Genomic DNA, 15,735 nt, shown 5'->3' with positions numbered 1-15,735 from the left:
TTGGTAAAGTGTTTTTTTTTTTTTGCAATAGTTGCTGATTTTACATTTACCCAGTAATTATAATTCATGAAGTGTCGTTTTACCTCCAGTATTGCTGCGTTCAACACAGTAGCTGCTCTTTACACATGTGTGACTGGTCTGCATAAGTACATTATGGTGCCAATGCTGTCACATACACCTGTATTTGTATGGGGTGATGTCATCATGCCAGGTACTCGTATGTGGGCATATCTGCATGTGTGCAGACCCGCCTGGAGACGGATAGAGGAGCGGTGTCTTGGTTCCTAAGACCATGGCAAATATGTGTTTTCCAATGGTCATAGGCGACCCCTGTGAAAGGGTCTTTCGACCTCCAAAGGGGTCGCGACCCACAATTTGAGAACTGCTGATGTAGATCTAATTAGTTAACATTTTTAATGGTATTTTCTGATTATCTTTTGTGTTTCTTTAATGATAATGGTGATGTATTTTCCTTCATTCATGATTTTCACAATTTAAATCTCTAGTTTTTTTTCTGGTAGTCTAAATAAAGTTTTATAAATTTTCAATCTTTTCAAAGAATCATCTTTTGGTTTCATTGATCTCTGTTGTTTTTCCATTCTCTATTTTTTCTTTTCTAACTTTTTATTTCTTTATACTTGCTTTGGATTTAGTTTTTAATTTATTTTTCGTAAGTTGAAAGGTTAGGTTATTGGGTCATTAAATGTGAAAAAAAGAATTTTAACTTAACTAGTATGTGTTTATAGCTATAAGTTGTCCTCTAAGCACTGCTTTATTTCTGTACCTCATACCTTTTAGTATGTAATGTTTTCCTGTTCATTCAACTTTTAGTGTATTCTAATAACGCTTGTGACTCCATGTTTCATCCATTAGATATTTAGGAGTATGTTTTTCTATTTTCACATTTGTTAATTTCCCAAATTTCATTTTGTCACTGATATTTTTTTCACTTCTTTAATTTTGAAAAACATTTTGTATATTTTTAATTTTTAAAAATTGATCGAGACTTGTTTTGTGATGTAACATATGGTCTGTCTTGGAGAATTTTCATGTGTTGATGAAAGTAATATTTTCTATTGTTTGGTATAGAGTGCTTTATATATGTCTGTTAGGCATAGTTGGTTTATATATGTCTTCTGCTTGTTGATCTTTTGTCTACTTTTTTATCCATTATTAAAAGTAGTTTATTGAAGTGTCCAACTATTACTATTGAATATTCTATTTCTTTCTTTAAATCTGTTAGTTTCTTCTTCATGTATTTTGGATTTTTCATTATAAAATGACCTGTTTCTAATGACAGTTTTGTCTTAGAATAGATTTTGTCTGATATTAGTATAACCACCCTAGCATTCTTTTATTTTTTTAATCTTTATTGTTTAAAGTATTACATAGAATATTACATATATTTTCTTTTTCCCCCATTGACCTCTCCCAGACCACCCCCACCACCCAGCACATGCCCTCACTCTCCCTAATGTCTTTGTGCATTGATTATGCTTATGTGCATGCATACAAGTCCTTTGGTTGATCTCTTCCCTCCCCCCACTCCTCCTCAACCCCACCTTATCCCCACCTTCCCTCTGAAGTTTGACAATCTGTTCGATGCTTCTGTCTCTGGATCTATTTTTGTTCATCAGTTTATGTTGTTCATTATACTCCACAAATGAGTGAGATCATGTGATATTTATCTTTCTCCGACTAGCTTATTTCGCTTAGCATAATGCTTTCCATGTCTCTCCATGCTGTTGCAAATGGTAAGAGTTCTTTCTTTTTTACCGTAGCGTAGTATTCCATTGTGTAGATATACCACTGTTTTCTAATCCATTCATCTGCTGATGGGCACTTAGACTGTTTCCAAATCTTAGCTATTATAAATTGTGCTGCTATGAGCATAGGGGTGCATATATCCTTTCTGATTGGTGTTTCTGATTTCTTGGGATATATTCCTAGAAGTGGGATTACTGGGTCAAATGGGAGTTCCATTTTTAATTTTTTGAGGAAACTCCATATTGTTTTCCACAGTGGCTGCACAAGTCTACATTCCCACCAGCAGTCTCTAGGGTTCCTTTTTCTCCGCATCCTCGCCAGCACTTGTCATTTGTTGATTTGTTGATGATAGCCAGTCTGACAGGTGTGAGATGTTATCTCATTATCATTTTGATTTGCATCTCTCAGGTGATTAGTGACTTTGAGCCTGTTTTCATGTCTCTTGGCCTTCTGTATGTCCACTTTCAGAAAGTGTACATTTAAGTCCTTTGACCATTTTTTGATTGAATTGTTTATCTCCCTTTTGTTAAGATGTATGAGTTCCCTATAAATTTTGGAGATGAGGCCCTTATCAGATATAACATGCAGTGGGCTTTCTTTCCCACACAGTGGGTTTTCTCATTGTTTTGTTGATGGTTTCTTTTGAGAAGTCAATCTTTCACATTTCACTTTCCAATGCAATCTCTTATCATTGCACACCCAATTTTACAGGATATTCTCTGCATTCTTTGCCATTATTTTCAAAGCACAGGTATTTTTTTTCTTTTATATACCTTAATTTTCACATTATTGTGTGCCCTTCAGTCCACAGGCCGACGCTCTATCCACTGAGCCAAACCAGTTCAGTGGACTTTCTTGTTTGGTTGATGGTTTCCTTTGCAGTGAAGGAGCTTTTTATTTTGATGTAGTCCCATTTGTTTATTTTCTCCTTAGTTTCCTTTGCCCTAGGAGCTGTATCGGTAAAGATATTGATAGAACATATGTCTGATACTTTGCTGCCTATGGATTCTTCAAAGATTTTTATGGCTTCCCATCTTATGTTTAAGTCCTTGATACATTTTGAGTTTCTTTTTGTGTATGGTGTGAGTTGGTGGTCTAGTTTCATTTTCGGGGGCATGTATTTGTCCAATTTTCCCAACACCATTTATTGAAGAGACTGTCTTGACTCCATTGTAGGCCCTTGCCTCCTTTGTCAAATATTAATTGAGCATAGTGGCTTGGGTCAATTTCTGGGTTCTCTGTTCTGTTCCATGGGTCTATATGTCTGTTCTTGTGCCAATACCAAGCAGTTTTGAGAACACTGGCTTTGTAATATAGCTTGATACCTGGTATTGTGATCCCTCCAACTTTGTGCTTCTTTCTTAAGATTTCTTCAGGTATTCGGGGTCTTTTTTTATTCCATATGGATTTTTGGAGAATTTGTTCTAGGTCTCTGAAATATGCCAGTGGAATTTTAATGGGGATTGCATTGAATTTATAGGTTGTTTTGGGTAGTATGGACATTTTAATGATGTTGATTCTACCAATCCATGACCACGGTATATTCTTCATTTGTTTATGTCTTCCTCTGTCGCTTTTTTCAATGTCCTATAGTTTTCCAAGTAAAGGTCTTTTACCTCCTTAGTTAGGTTTATTCCTAGGCATCTTAATTATTTTGTTGCAATGGTAAATGGGCTTGTTTTTGTTTGTTTCTCTTTCTGTGAGTTCATTATTGGTGTATAAAACAACCCATAGATTTCTGAGTGTTAATTTTGTATCCTGCTACATTGCTGGCTGTAGGTTTGTCATATAAGGCTTTAATTATGTTGAAGTATGATTCCTCTATTTCCACCTTGCTGTGAGTTTTTATCAAGAAACGATATTGTATTTTGTCAAATGCTTTTTCTGTATCAATTGATATGATTGTGATTTTTACCTCTCAATTTGTTTGTGATGTATCACATTTATTGATATGCAGATCTTATACCATCATTGCATCCCCGGAATAAATCCCACTCGGTCATGGTGTATGATCTTTCTAATGTAATGATGGCTCTGATTTGCTAGGATTTTGTTGAGGATTTTAGCATCTATGTTCATCAGAGATATTGGCCTGTAATTCTCGTTGTAGTGTCTTTATCTGGTTTTGGGATTAGGGTAATGCTGGCTTCATAGAAAGAGCTTGGAAGTGTTCCTTCCTCTTGAATTTTTTGGAATAGTCTGAGGAAAATAGGTTTTCGTTCTTCTTTGGATGTTTAGTAAAATTCTCCTGTGAAGCCATCTGGCCCAGAGCTTTTGTTTTCTGGAAGTTTTTTGATTACTGCTTCAATATCCTCCATAGTTACTGGCCTATTCATTTTTTTTTTATTCTCCCTGATTGAGTTTTGGAAGGTCATATTTTTCTAGGAATATGTCCATTTCTTCTAGGTTGGCCAGTTTGTTGGAATAGAGTTGTTCATAGTAATTTTTTTTACAATCCTTTGTATTTATCACCCTAGCATTCTTTTGGTTACTACTATTTACATGATACATCTGGACAATGCAATATTATTCAGCTTAAAAAAAAATGAGTAGTCAAGCCATGAAAAGACACGGACGAACCTTAAATGCATATTAGTAAGTGAAAGAAGTCAATCTGAGAAGGCTACCTACTATGCGATTCCCATTAGAAACAATGTAAATTTAATTAATCTGTTCCAGACCCCCAAATGATTCCCTGTTTTAACCTTTCTTATATACAGTGCATCTCTAATATATACTGTTCAACCTATAAATAAACACTTTTTTTCTTAAATTTTTCAAACTACCTTCTACTAGCCTTAAAGGAACCACTTTTGGCAGTCGTTCCAGGGGAGTCTTTCAGATTAGCATGCAGAATATACATCACTACCTCTGAAATACTGTCACTGGCTTACTGCTTTTTGTTTATTCAAATCAACAATTCCCTGTGATCATTGCTTCTTTCACACCCTTAGCAACATTAGCACTCTTGATGGCCTCTTTATGTTTTAAAATTGTGCTATCATTGATTTCACTAGCAACAGAAGCATTCTCTCCTTTGGTTGTTGCCAGGGAGAAGCTTTGTGTCATGCTGAGGTATTAGCATGAAAGGGTTGTCAGCTCAAAAACCAGAGTTTGGTTCTACAACCCAGACATTTTTTTCTGTGAACAACTTGGTCGAGAACCAAATCATTCAAGATGAGAGATGTTCAAGATATGAGGTCTGACTGTATTTTCATCCTTTCTTTTAACATGATTGTGTCTTTAAATTAAAGTGTCTCTTTTGGCAGCATATGGTTAGATTATACTTTTAATCCATTCTGCCAATCTTTTCCTTTTTATTTACATTTATTATAATTACTGGTAAGGTAGGATTTTCATCTCTCATTTTACTATTTATTTTTAGTGTTTCATATATTTTTTCTCTATTTCTCCATTATTACTTTCTTTTGTGTTAAATAACAGTTTCCTAGTGTACCATATTAATTATTTGTTTCTTTTACTGTATGGTTTTCAGTTACTTTCTTAGTGGTTGCCTTGGAATTATAATTAACATCTTAATAAACAGCAATCTAGTTCAGCTTAATACCTACTTACTATCAGTAGTATACAAAAACCTTGATTCTACATGTGTACGTTCCATTTCTCCTCCTTTATGTTGTATTGTCCTTTCTGTTATATCTTTAGGTATTCTTTGTCCAAGACAGATTCATAATTGTTGGTTTGTGCAGTTATCATCTAAATTAAATAGGAGGGAAAACATTAAAAACAAAAAAATACATTTATAGTCCTAGTTGGTTTGGCTCAGTGGTTAGAGTGTTGGCCCATGGACTGAAGGGTTGTGGTTCAGTTCTGGTCAAGGGAACATACCTTGGTTGCAGGCTCCACCCCTGGCCCCAGGAGGCATCCAAGCAATGTTTCTCTCTCACACTGATGTTTTTCTATCTCTCCCCCTCCCTTCCACTCTCTAAAACTCAATGGATAAATGTCCTCCAGTGAGGATTAACAAAAAAAAAAATACATTTATAATTTACAAATATGTTTATATTTTATTTTACCTATGTAGTTACTATACTGGTGGTTATTATTTCTTTGTGTGAATTCGCTTTACTGTCTAGTGTCCTTTCATTAGATCAGGTCTGCTAGCCAAAAAAAAAAAAAATCTGTTGTATTTGAGGATGTCTAAATTTCTCCTTTTTTTATGAAGGATAGTTTTGCTAAAAATAGAATTCTTGGTTGACAGTTTTTTTCAATTCCTTGAATATGTCATCCCACTGTGACATCTGGACTTCATGACTTCTGATGTGGTATTGGCTGTAATCTCATTGAGGGTTCCTTGTTTGTGATGAATTCATTTTTTTCTTGTTGCGTTCAAGATTGACTCTGTCTTGGGTTTTTGATCGATTGGTTAGAATGCATCTAAATGTGTCTAAGTACATCCAATTGTGACTTCTCTTTCATTCTTCTTGAAGTTCATTGGGCTTTTCGGATATGTTAATAAATGTTTTTCATAAAATTTGGGACATCTTTTCCAATATTTGTGCCTCTTTTAAAGAGAACTTGGCATTGTCTTTATTTTTTTCCTCCTTTTTTCCTTCTCCTCCCTTCTTCTTTTTTACCTATCTTATTACCTGCCTGATTTTCTTCCTTTATTTCCTTCTTCTTTCATTCTCCTCTGAGACTGAATAAACTCAGTTGGCCTACTTTCAAGCTCACTGATTATTTTTTCTGTCAATTGAAATCTGCTGTTGTATCCATCTAATGAATTTTGCATTTTAGTTAGTGTACTTTTCAACTTCAGAATTTCTGTGTGGTTCTTTTTAAAAACTTCTGTTTATTTATATTTTTTATTTAGTGAGATGTTCTTCTGATGCTTTCCTTTATTCATTTATACATGGTTTCTTTTAGTTCTTTGAACATATTTAAAATGGCTAATTTAAACTTTTTATCCAGTAGGTCCAATATCCCCACTTCCTCAAAGACATTTTCTATTGACTTTTTTCTTCCTTTGTATAGGCCAGTGGTTCTCAACCTGTGGGCCATGACCCCTTTGGGGGTCAAATGACCCTTTCACAGGGGTCACCTAAGACCATCCTGCGTATCAGATATTTATATTACAATTCATAACAGTAGCAAAATTACAGTTATGAAGTAGCAATGAAAATAATTTATGATTGGGTGTCACAACATGAGGAACTGTATTTAAAGGGCTAGAAGGTTGAGAACCACTGGTATAGGCCCTACTTCTTGCTTTGCATTTCTCATAATGTTTTGTTTCAAAAACTGGATGTTTTAAATAATACAATGTGACAGCCATGGGAATCAGATTATTCCCCACCTCAGAGTTTGTTGTTGTTACTGTGTGTTATTGTCACTTATTTGGTAAGTGACTTTCCTGGACTGATTTGTGAAGTCACTTTTCTTATTTTGTGGCCACTGACATTTCTTAGTTAGGTAGTTGTTAACTGTTGATTGAACAGAGATTTTCTTAAATTTCTAGGACCATGAGATTCTGTCTTTGCTTAGGAACTGTGAGTGTGTTGGGGAAGGCTACCTCAGAACTATCATGGGAGGATAGGAATAGGGCAATTTGAAATGCTATATAGCTTGTTGTTTTTTATAGAGATTTAACCAGTGTTCTTGAATAGACACTTTCTCAAAAGATTTTGGTTACTTCCAGAGTTCTTTGTTTGGAAGAGTGGAGTGAAATTCCTCCCACAAAACAATGAAAATGAAAAATTCAAATGATACCCAAAACATTATTAAGAAGGTCAAATTTGGAGAAAACCCATCAGCTTTCTGAAGCATATTTTCCTGGTTGTTCCCCTGGTTTAGCCTTTGCTCAACCTTTCATTTTTGTTAATCGTCACCTGAGGATATTTTTTCATTGATTTTTCAGAGAGAGTGGAGGGGGAGAGACAGAGAGAAACATCAATGTGAGAGAGAGAGACATCGATTGATTCCCTCCCATATGGGGATTGAGCCTGCAGCTGAGATATATGCCCTTGCCCAGAATCGAACCCAGGACCCTTCAGTCTGCAGCCCCATGTTCTCTCCACTGAGCCAAACCAGCTAGGGCTCTCAACCTTTCTTAATTTTAGACTCATTTACTATCTGTATTGACTGAAAATTTTCAAAACAATTAAGACCTGTTTTTTTGTTTATTTAATAGTCCTTCCTTTAGTATATATCTCTCTCCTTATATTTTACTACTAGAGATCCAGTGCACAAAATTCGTGCACAAGGGGGTATCCCTCAGCCTGGCCTGCACTCTCTCCAATCTGGGACCCCTCGGGGGATGTCTGACTACCAGTTTAGGCCACATCCCTCTCACAATCCGGGACTGCTGGCTCCTAACCACTCGCCTGCCTGACTGATTGCCCCTAACCGCTTCTGCCTGCCTGCCCGATCGCCCCCAACTGCCCTCCCCTGCCAGCCTGATGGCCCCCAACTGCCCTCCCCTGCTGCCCTGGTCACCCCCAACTGCCCTCCCCTGCAGGCCTGTCACCCCTAACTTCCCTCCCCTGCAGGCTTGGTCACCCCCAACTGCCCTCCCCTGCTGACCATCTTGTGACGATGCAAGGACCACCTAGGCTTTTATTAGTATAGATAATTACCAAGAGGAAATCAAAAGGCATGTCAACACTTTGCTTAGAAATTACCCTAAATAGATGACCCAATTCATTAGGCACATTTTTTCCTTTCCAACTTACTACAAACAAGTATTGTCTTTTTGCCACTACATTAGTATATTCTTTCCTTCACTTTCCAATAACATTTACCTCATTTTTCTACAAGTCTTCACACTCCAGCTTTATCAAAGATCAGGAAGCTTCTATTCACAATTTCTTTAATGTATTTCAGGCTTATATTTAATACTCTCCCCAAATTCCACTGTCTAGTTTTAAAGCGATATGTACATTTTAGGTTTTAATACAGTAGCATCCCACCAATGTATACCATAATCTTATTATTTTTCTTTTACTGCTTAACAAATTACCTCCAATATTTAGCAGTTTAAAATAACAAGCATTTATCTCACATTGTCTCTGAGCCAGAAATCTGAGAGAGGCTCAGCTGGATGTTTCTGGCAGTTTTTCATTTGGCAGCAATCAAGGGGTCAGGTAGGTTTACAGTCATATGGCATTTGATTGATCTGGAGTACCTTCTTCCAGTTTCATTCATTTGGCTCAAGAACATCAAACTCTTATGAGCCTCAGTATAGGGTTACTTACAGTATGGATTCCTACAGAATTGGTAGTGAAAGAGAGAGAGATGCAAAGATGGAGTAAGGGTGGGAGTGGAGAGGAGGCAGCGAACATCAATATTCAGGAGTATCCAAAATAGAAACCACATACCTATATAACTTAATATCAGAAATGAGGTACATTTCTGTGCTATGCTATTAATCACACATACCACCCCTGATACAATGTGGAAGGAACTACACAGCAGTAGGAAACCAAGATGTGGAAATCATTGCGGACGGTCTTAATACTGGCTACCACAAAGAGCATGTTAAACTTTGAATTAGTTAAATTTGAGAAATGAAAAGATAGGGCAAAAATAAGTTTCTTCTGTCTTTCTTTTAAATATATTTTTTATTGATTGCAGAGAGGAAGGGGGGGGAGAGAGAGAGAGAGAGGTAGAGAGAGAGAGAGAGAGAGAAGAAACATCAATGATGAGAGGAAATCATTGATTGACTGCCTTCTGCACACCGCCGAAGGGGATTGAGCCCACAACCCGGACATGTGCCCTGCCCAGGAATCAAATCATGACCTCTTGGTTCATAGGTTGACGCTCAACCCCTGAGCCATACCAGCCAGGCTCTTCTGTCTTCTTGAGGGTAGTAGACACCATTTCCTAGTGGCAACGTTTTATCTTCTAGCCAAATATTTATTATTTGCCTGATCTCTCAAAACGAGTTTAATCCCTGGCCTAGATCTTTAATTAACTCATTTGCTTTATGTAATTATAATAGCTTGTACATGTAATTTAGAAGATTCATTAGCTAATTAGCAACTGAGCAGCATTTTTATTGTCTCTCTTTTTCTCTTTTTTATCTTATTCTTTAATTTATTTTTTGCCAAGTCCTTTGGTTTCACACATAACTTATTCCCCAATATACAGGGGCAAAATCTGAGTAGGCGAATTGAATAGAGTAGTGATATGTATTCTGCATTAAAAACTTAGCTCTAAACTCAATCATAAAGTACGTGTTTGCTCTTTTTTGGAAAATTTAATTATTTTAAATTTATAAGGTGACATTGATCAATAAATTACAGAACAGTTAACCAAAATACCTAGAAGTACATTCAGTATTTCCTTTTAACACATAATGTGAAGCAAAATTAGGTTTGAAAAAAGGTGAAGAAGATTGTTCACAGAAACCTTCAAAGATTCCTGGAAGTAATAATCAAGTAATGGTATAAACTGAAATCCTTATGGGCAGCATGGAAATTTTTTGTTTTGGTAAATCACTTTATTTAGGTTACATGTGGTAATGGGCTATACCAGTGGTCACCAAACTGCGGCTCGCGAGCCACATGTGGCTCGCGAGCCGCAGTTTGCCGACCACTGGGCTATACCAAAAAATATCACATGGGCTTAGATATTATGTCCTTTTTATTTTCCCAGTTAATAATTTTATATTTGCCTTAATATTTTTACTTATTTGACATCTTGTGATTTAAATAAAATATAATTGCGTAGCTTGCATCTTTTTATCTTGTTATTTCCACTGTAATTAAGAGCTAATGTTTACCACACTGTAAAAATGTCAACTATTTGATCTGCAATTTCATATAATCCTAAAATATGTTGTGAGAGCCCTGACTGGTTTGGCTCAATGGATAGAGCATCGGCCTGCAGACTGAAGGGTCCCAGGTTTGATTCCGGTCAAGGGCATGTATCTTGGTTGAGGACACATCCCCAGTAGGGAGTGTGCAGGAGGCAGCTGATAGATGTTTCTAACTCTTTATCCCTCCCCCTTCCTCTTTATAAAAAATCAATAAAATATATATATTTTTTTAAAAAATATGCTGTGAACAAGTCCTATTATGATTTTCAAGGTTCTGTTATTTCCATTTTTGTGAACAAAGAAACTACAAAATGGAGATAAGCTAAGTCTATTTTTCTCCAGTACCCCCAAACCAATACTGCCTCTCTTTGCTACTGGGTCAAAGAATAAATGTTAAGGTTAAAATGTTAACTTTTTAAAATAGGCCCACAGTCCCTTTTCTCAGATGTTTCTTCTGAATTTTAAAATATTTTTTCAAGATTGTACTATAATGGAAAAGTTTATTATGTAACATCTCCAGCTGGTTCAGCACCATTGATCAAATATATTTCTATTTCTGCAAGGACCATAAATAGGTTCATGCTATCATAGGTCACTTTTTGCTACCAAATATGGAATTGATCATAATGGAGGTGTTTGTTGACTCTACTCACCTCCAAATAGTATGTTTTCAAACATTCTTGCATTTTAGAATCCGGGATCTGTAACAATAAATACTAGTTCAAAAATCTTGCCTTCACATATCTTAGGCAAGTTCTCCAGCTAATACTGAACCCTCAAACTAAAGAGAGTTGACCCTTCTGTCTCAAACAGCCCTGGATCAATGCAGACCTATTAACATAACACTGATCTGCATGGGTAAGAATTGAGGCATTTAAGGAGCATTGAACTAGTTACTAGTGTCTCAAGAAGTAGGACCACTTCTATGGAACCTAATCAAGTATAATCATACTTCCCTGCTGGGGCCCAACCCCAGCAGGTCCAGGGGTCCCCAAAGGTGTGGACGGAGTCGGCGAAGAAGGAATGACATGGAGACAGCGTTCAGTTGATCCGTAGCCTTGCCAGGATCTCTAGCCACAATCTCCAGCCAAGTTCTGTGTCCATGTTTTCTTGCTAGGTTCTCCAGCCACATTGTCCAGGTTCTCCAGCCAGGTTCTGTAGCCATGTTCTCTCGCTAGGTTCTCCAGCCAGGTTCGGTCACCAGGTTCTGTAGCCGGGTTCTCTTGCCAATTTCTGTAGTCAGGTTCAGTCCAGGATCTTTTGCCATGTTCTCTCCAGCGAAGTTCTATGTTCTGTGTAGGTTCTGTCTTAAAAGTTCTGTGTCTTGTTGTCTTGTTACAGCTGTATTTATACCAGTTGATTCAATCCTATCAATCTGTATTCCAAACGTTAGGGCGTTTCTTATCTCCATTCAAGGGAGTAAAGATTATGTAGCTTAAGCATTATTGTTCGTAGTGAAAGAGATTAATTACCCGCCTGGCACTTAGTGAAGGGGTTTTATTCCCTCCCTAACTTCAGGGGAAAATCCCTACCTGGGGAAACAACCTTTCTTGGAGAGGTGACCTTGGTTAAAACACAGCGCCAAGAAGGTGAGCAAACATATTAAGAACAGTATGCCATATACACCAGGTCCCTTGAAACAGCAAGGATGGACCGACTCCTGGCACTTCCCAATTTACCAGCCATTCTACCTTTGAAGGAACAGAGTAAATAAAGGCATTGGATTGAGGCCAGAAGTGTATGTGAAAAGCCACCAACAACCCCCCTCCCCAATACCAAAACTTTATCACTATTATATGCTGTGTTCATAACTGGTCTGTCCTTATGCTGTACCTCTCACTAAAATCATTCAACTGTTTTGACCTCTTGTACATGTTTCAAGTAGAACTGAATATCATTGCTGATCATTGTAGTTGTAGCTGATCAATATGTTTGGGGATCAAGGATTAATTAAGGTACTTAATAATGATATTGCCATTTTTATAGGAGAATCTTAGTATATGTTTGCTGAAACATGTAGGAGTGAAATGTCATAATTCTACAATTTTTAGTAGTTCTGCAAACCAAAAGAAGTTAAAAGAAAGTGAGTGTGGCAGAATGCTAACAATTCTTCAAACTTGGTCAAGGTTGTCTGTGTGATTATACTGTTCTTTATTTTATTGTTTCTGATTTAAATTTCTAAGTATAAAATGTTGAGGAAAGAAAAAAAAATCCAGTCCTAATCAGCTTGCCTCAGTGAATAGAGCGTCGGCCTGCGGACTGAAGGGTCCCGGGTTTGATTCTGGTCAAGGGCACATGCTGGGGTTGTGGGCTCGATCCCTAGAAAAGTGCATTTAGGAGGCAGCCGATCAGTGATTCTCATCATTGATGTTTTTCTCTCTCCCTTTCTCTCGGAAATCAATAAAAATATATTTAAAAAGAAAAATAAATCCTTGATGATGACATTTAAACTGTATAAGAAATGCATATTTGACAGAATTGAAGAATTAAATAGTAATTAACAATCATGAAAGTTTAGATGTTTTCTTTAATAGTTAATGCATGCACTTAGTATATTAAGTTAAAATTTATTTGTTTATATATAGTTTATATTCACATACTAAAGTGTTTTAATATCTAGTAGAACACATTTAAATTAAAACTCTAAAAATTGGACATATTACTGAGCTTTCTATGTCTTAATTTCTTACTTATATTTTAGTTTGTGAACAGAAATGTTATTTTGAAGAAATGGTTAAATGTGCCAAGTTTGAAGTTGTTATCATAATACTAATTAAATCTACAGGGTTTCTATTGCAAAGTCTTAGGAACCATTAGCAATTACAGACTGACACTAAAAAGACTTCTGAAATTATTAATTTGTAATAAAAATGATAAGTTTAAATATGGGTATTTTGCATTTCCGTTTTTAATGCTTATTATACTTATTTCTTCTCTAGATCTTCCTCAGAACTGTGATCCTAACATTCCCCTAGTTGCTCAGGAATTAATGAAAAAGATGATACGTCAGTTTGCAATTGAGTATATTTCAAAAAGTGGTAAAATTCAAGAGAATAGAAATGGTTCAATTGGACCAAGTCTAATATGTAAAAGTATCCAAATGAACCAAGCAGAAAACTCCCTTCAGGAAGAACAGGAAGGCCCCTTAGACCTCACTGTGAATCGAATGCAAGAACAAAATACTCAGCAAGGTAAGACTTTTTGTGTTTGTGTCATATAATTTTACGTTTTAATATTCTTAAATATATGTAATGTTATATTTATAGATTAACTTTACAAGTAATATTACTTGTGATTAGCCTATGTAATATGGACTAGCAAGAAGTGCTAAATTTGAGCTTTTGTATTGCATTTGACTTTTGTTTATAAAAAAAGAAATTTGAGTTGCTCTTAATCTCTTTTCACAATAAAGTATATGGTGAGAGAATCCTAAAAAGCAATTTAAAAGCAAAGTATACAATAAAGAGATGTATATGATAAAAAATTATTTTTAAAAATATACAGCTGAGAACATTTAGTAAACACTTCCTATTCAGTTTTTTACACTTAGTTGAAAAACAAAGAAATTGATTTATCTTCAATTGTTGATGTAACTGGGGAAAAAGAAAAGGTAATATATGTGATAAATATAATGTAATCTTGTACTTAACTATATAGAGATCTGTTTTTCATAAGAGCCTGAATGATGAGAGCTATATTGGATTTATCTAATAGTTGATTGAAAAAAGAGCCATAATTTACAGAGGAAAGGGGGCAAGGGCCTTTTAAGTGCTTATAGAGGATACCAAATAAGTGTTTGACTCAAAAAGATAAAACAAGTAGCTTTTATTAACACAAGTTAAGAAAATTATTGTCAATCCTTGAAGCCAGAAAAATATCAACTTACTCTTCTTTGTTTGTTTTTAAGGAGCCCTTATCCTCAATCTAAAATATGTTGGGTGGTGATGGGGTGGTGTATGTATGATTTATCTCACTAGGTCCTAAGCACCATGAGAATAGGTACTTTGTATGCCATTTTTACTGCTGCTCTCCAAATTCTTAAAATAGTGCTTTGCACATACTAAGCACTCAATAAAATTATTATTGAATTATGCATAGTATGTTATGGGCGAGATATGTTCTTATTTTTTTCATCTTTGTGTCTTGCTAGGGCACGTAAGTATTAAGTAGATTTGTATAATAATAGTAAAACCCACTTGATTGTTTTTTAAAAACCCAGCAGTATTTTTGAGTATATTTTTAAGCATATGTTTTTTATAATGACTCCTTTCTTACAGTTTAAATTTTCAGTTTTTAGCTGTCAGTAAAGATATAGTAGTATTAACAGTATTATTTATTGATGTGTTATAAATTCATAGTTTATTTTTATTCTCCTTGATCCTGAAGTTGTCCTATTACAGTATATCTGAATCATTGAAATCTTACTCATGTAAATTCACTATTATAACAGTAATTAAAAATAACTATCTTTTAATAACAAATACTTAGGCAGTGTTTTCTAGCTGCTATTTTTCCTAAAGTGTTATATTGTTATAAGTTATATCTTCATTCAATCACGTATATAATCATGACATATTATATAGGCACTGACTCAACTGTTGTTCATTTCAGTTGTTTAAAATAGTAAAATTTTACACTGTAATTTCTAAAAACACACTGGTTATGCAGAGTCACAGTTTACCTAAAGTATATGTTCCACATATTGTTAGTTCTAATAAATGCTAATTATTGTTCTTACTTATCATCATATTTTCTATGCTCTCTTTTGTGCAATTGACATCATTCCTACTTTCCCAAAGCATCATCTGGGCAGCCTTGAATAGAAACAGTCATGGATGAGCAGTCAGATGGCTGTGCACTGCAAACAGTGGGAAAGGTGACAAAGGGTTGATTTTAAACAGGTTTTATATCATAGCCTGTTTGTTTCATTAATCTGTTACAAATATAAAGTTTTTTCTCTTGCAAAAATTATAGGGGATGGAGTGTTAGATCTCTCTACAAAGAAAATCAGCATAAAATCTGAAGAGTCATCCATATGTGATCCTTCTGAAAATTCAATGGCTGGGTAAGCAATATCCAGGAAATATAACTTAATATTAATATAAAATTATCTCTGCAGAGAACTCGTAATGCTACTCTGAGTAGATTGACATATATAGTTTCCTCCAGAGGCTTTGTCACTCATAAGT

General features: G+C 35.5%; 1 protein-coding gene across 4 annotated transcripts in view; it reads left to right on the top strand.

The window, feature by feature from the left end:
• Positions 1-15,735, top strand: part of LCORL (ligand dependent nuclear receptor corepressor like) — a 141,296-nt gene that overhangs the window by 96,568 nt on the left and 28,993 nt on the right. For all 4 annotated transcript variants that reach the window (XM_006775852.2, XM_015571824.1, XM_006775853.2 and 1 more), the window contains exons 4-5: positions 13,486-13,737; positions 15,521-15,611. In XM_006775852.2, coding sequence (XP_006775915.1) covers positions 13,486-13,737; positions 15,521-15,611 — 343 coding nt within the window. The remainder of the gene's footprint in view (positions 1-13,485; positions 13,738-15,520; positions 15,612-15,735) is intronic.

This window comes from Myotis davidii, unplaced genomic scaffold, assembly GCF_000327345.1.
Source record: "Myotis davidii unplaced genomic scaffold, ASM32734v1 scaffold204, whole genome shotgun sequence".
Lineage (NCBI taxonomy): Eukaryota > Metazoa > Chordata > Mammalia > Chiroptera > Vespertilionidae > Myotis > Myotis davidii.
The sequence above is the reverse complement of the archived record's forward strand: the minus strand, read 5'-3'. Positions and strand labels throughout refer to the sequence as shown.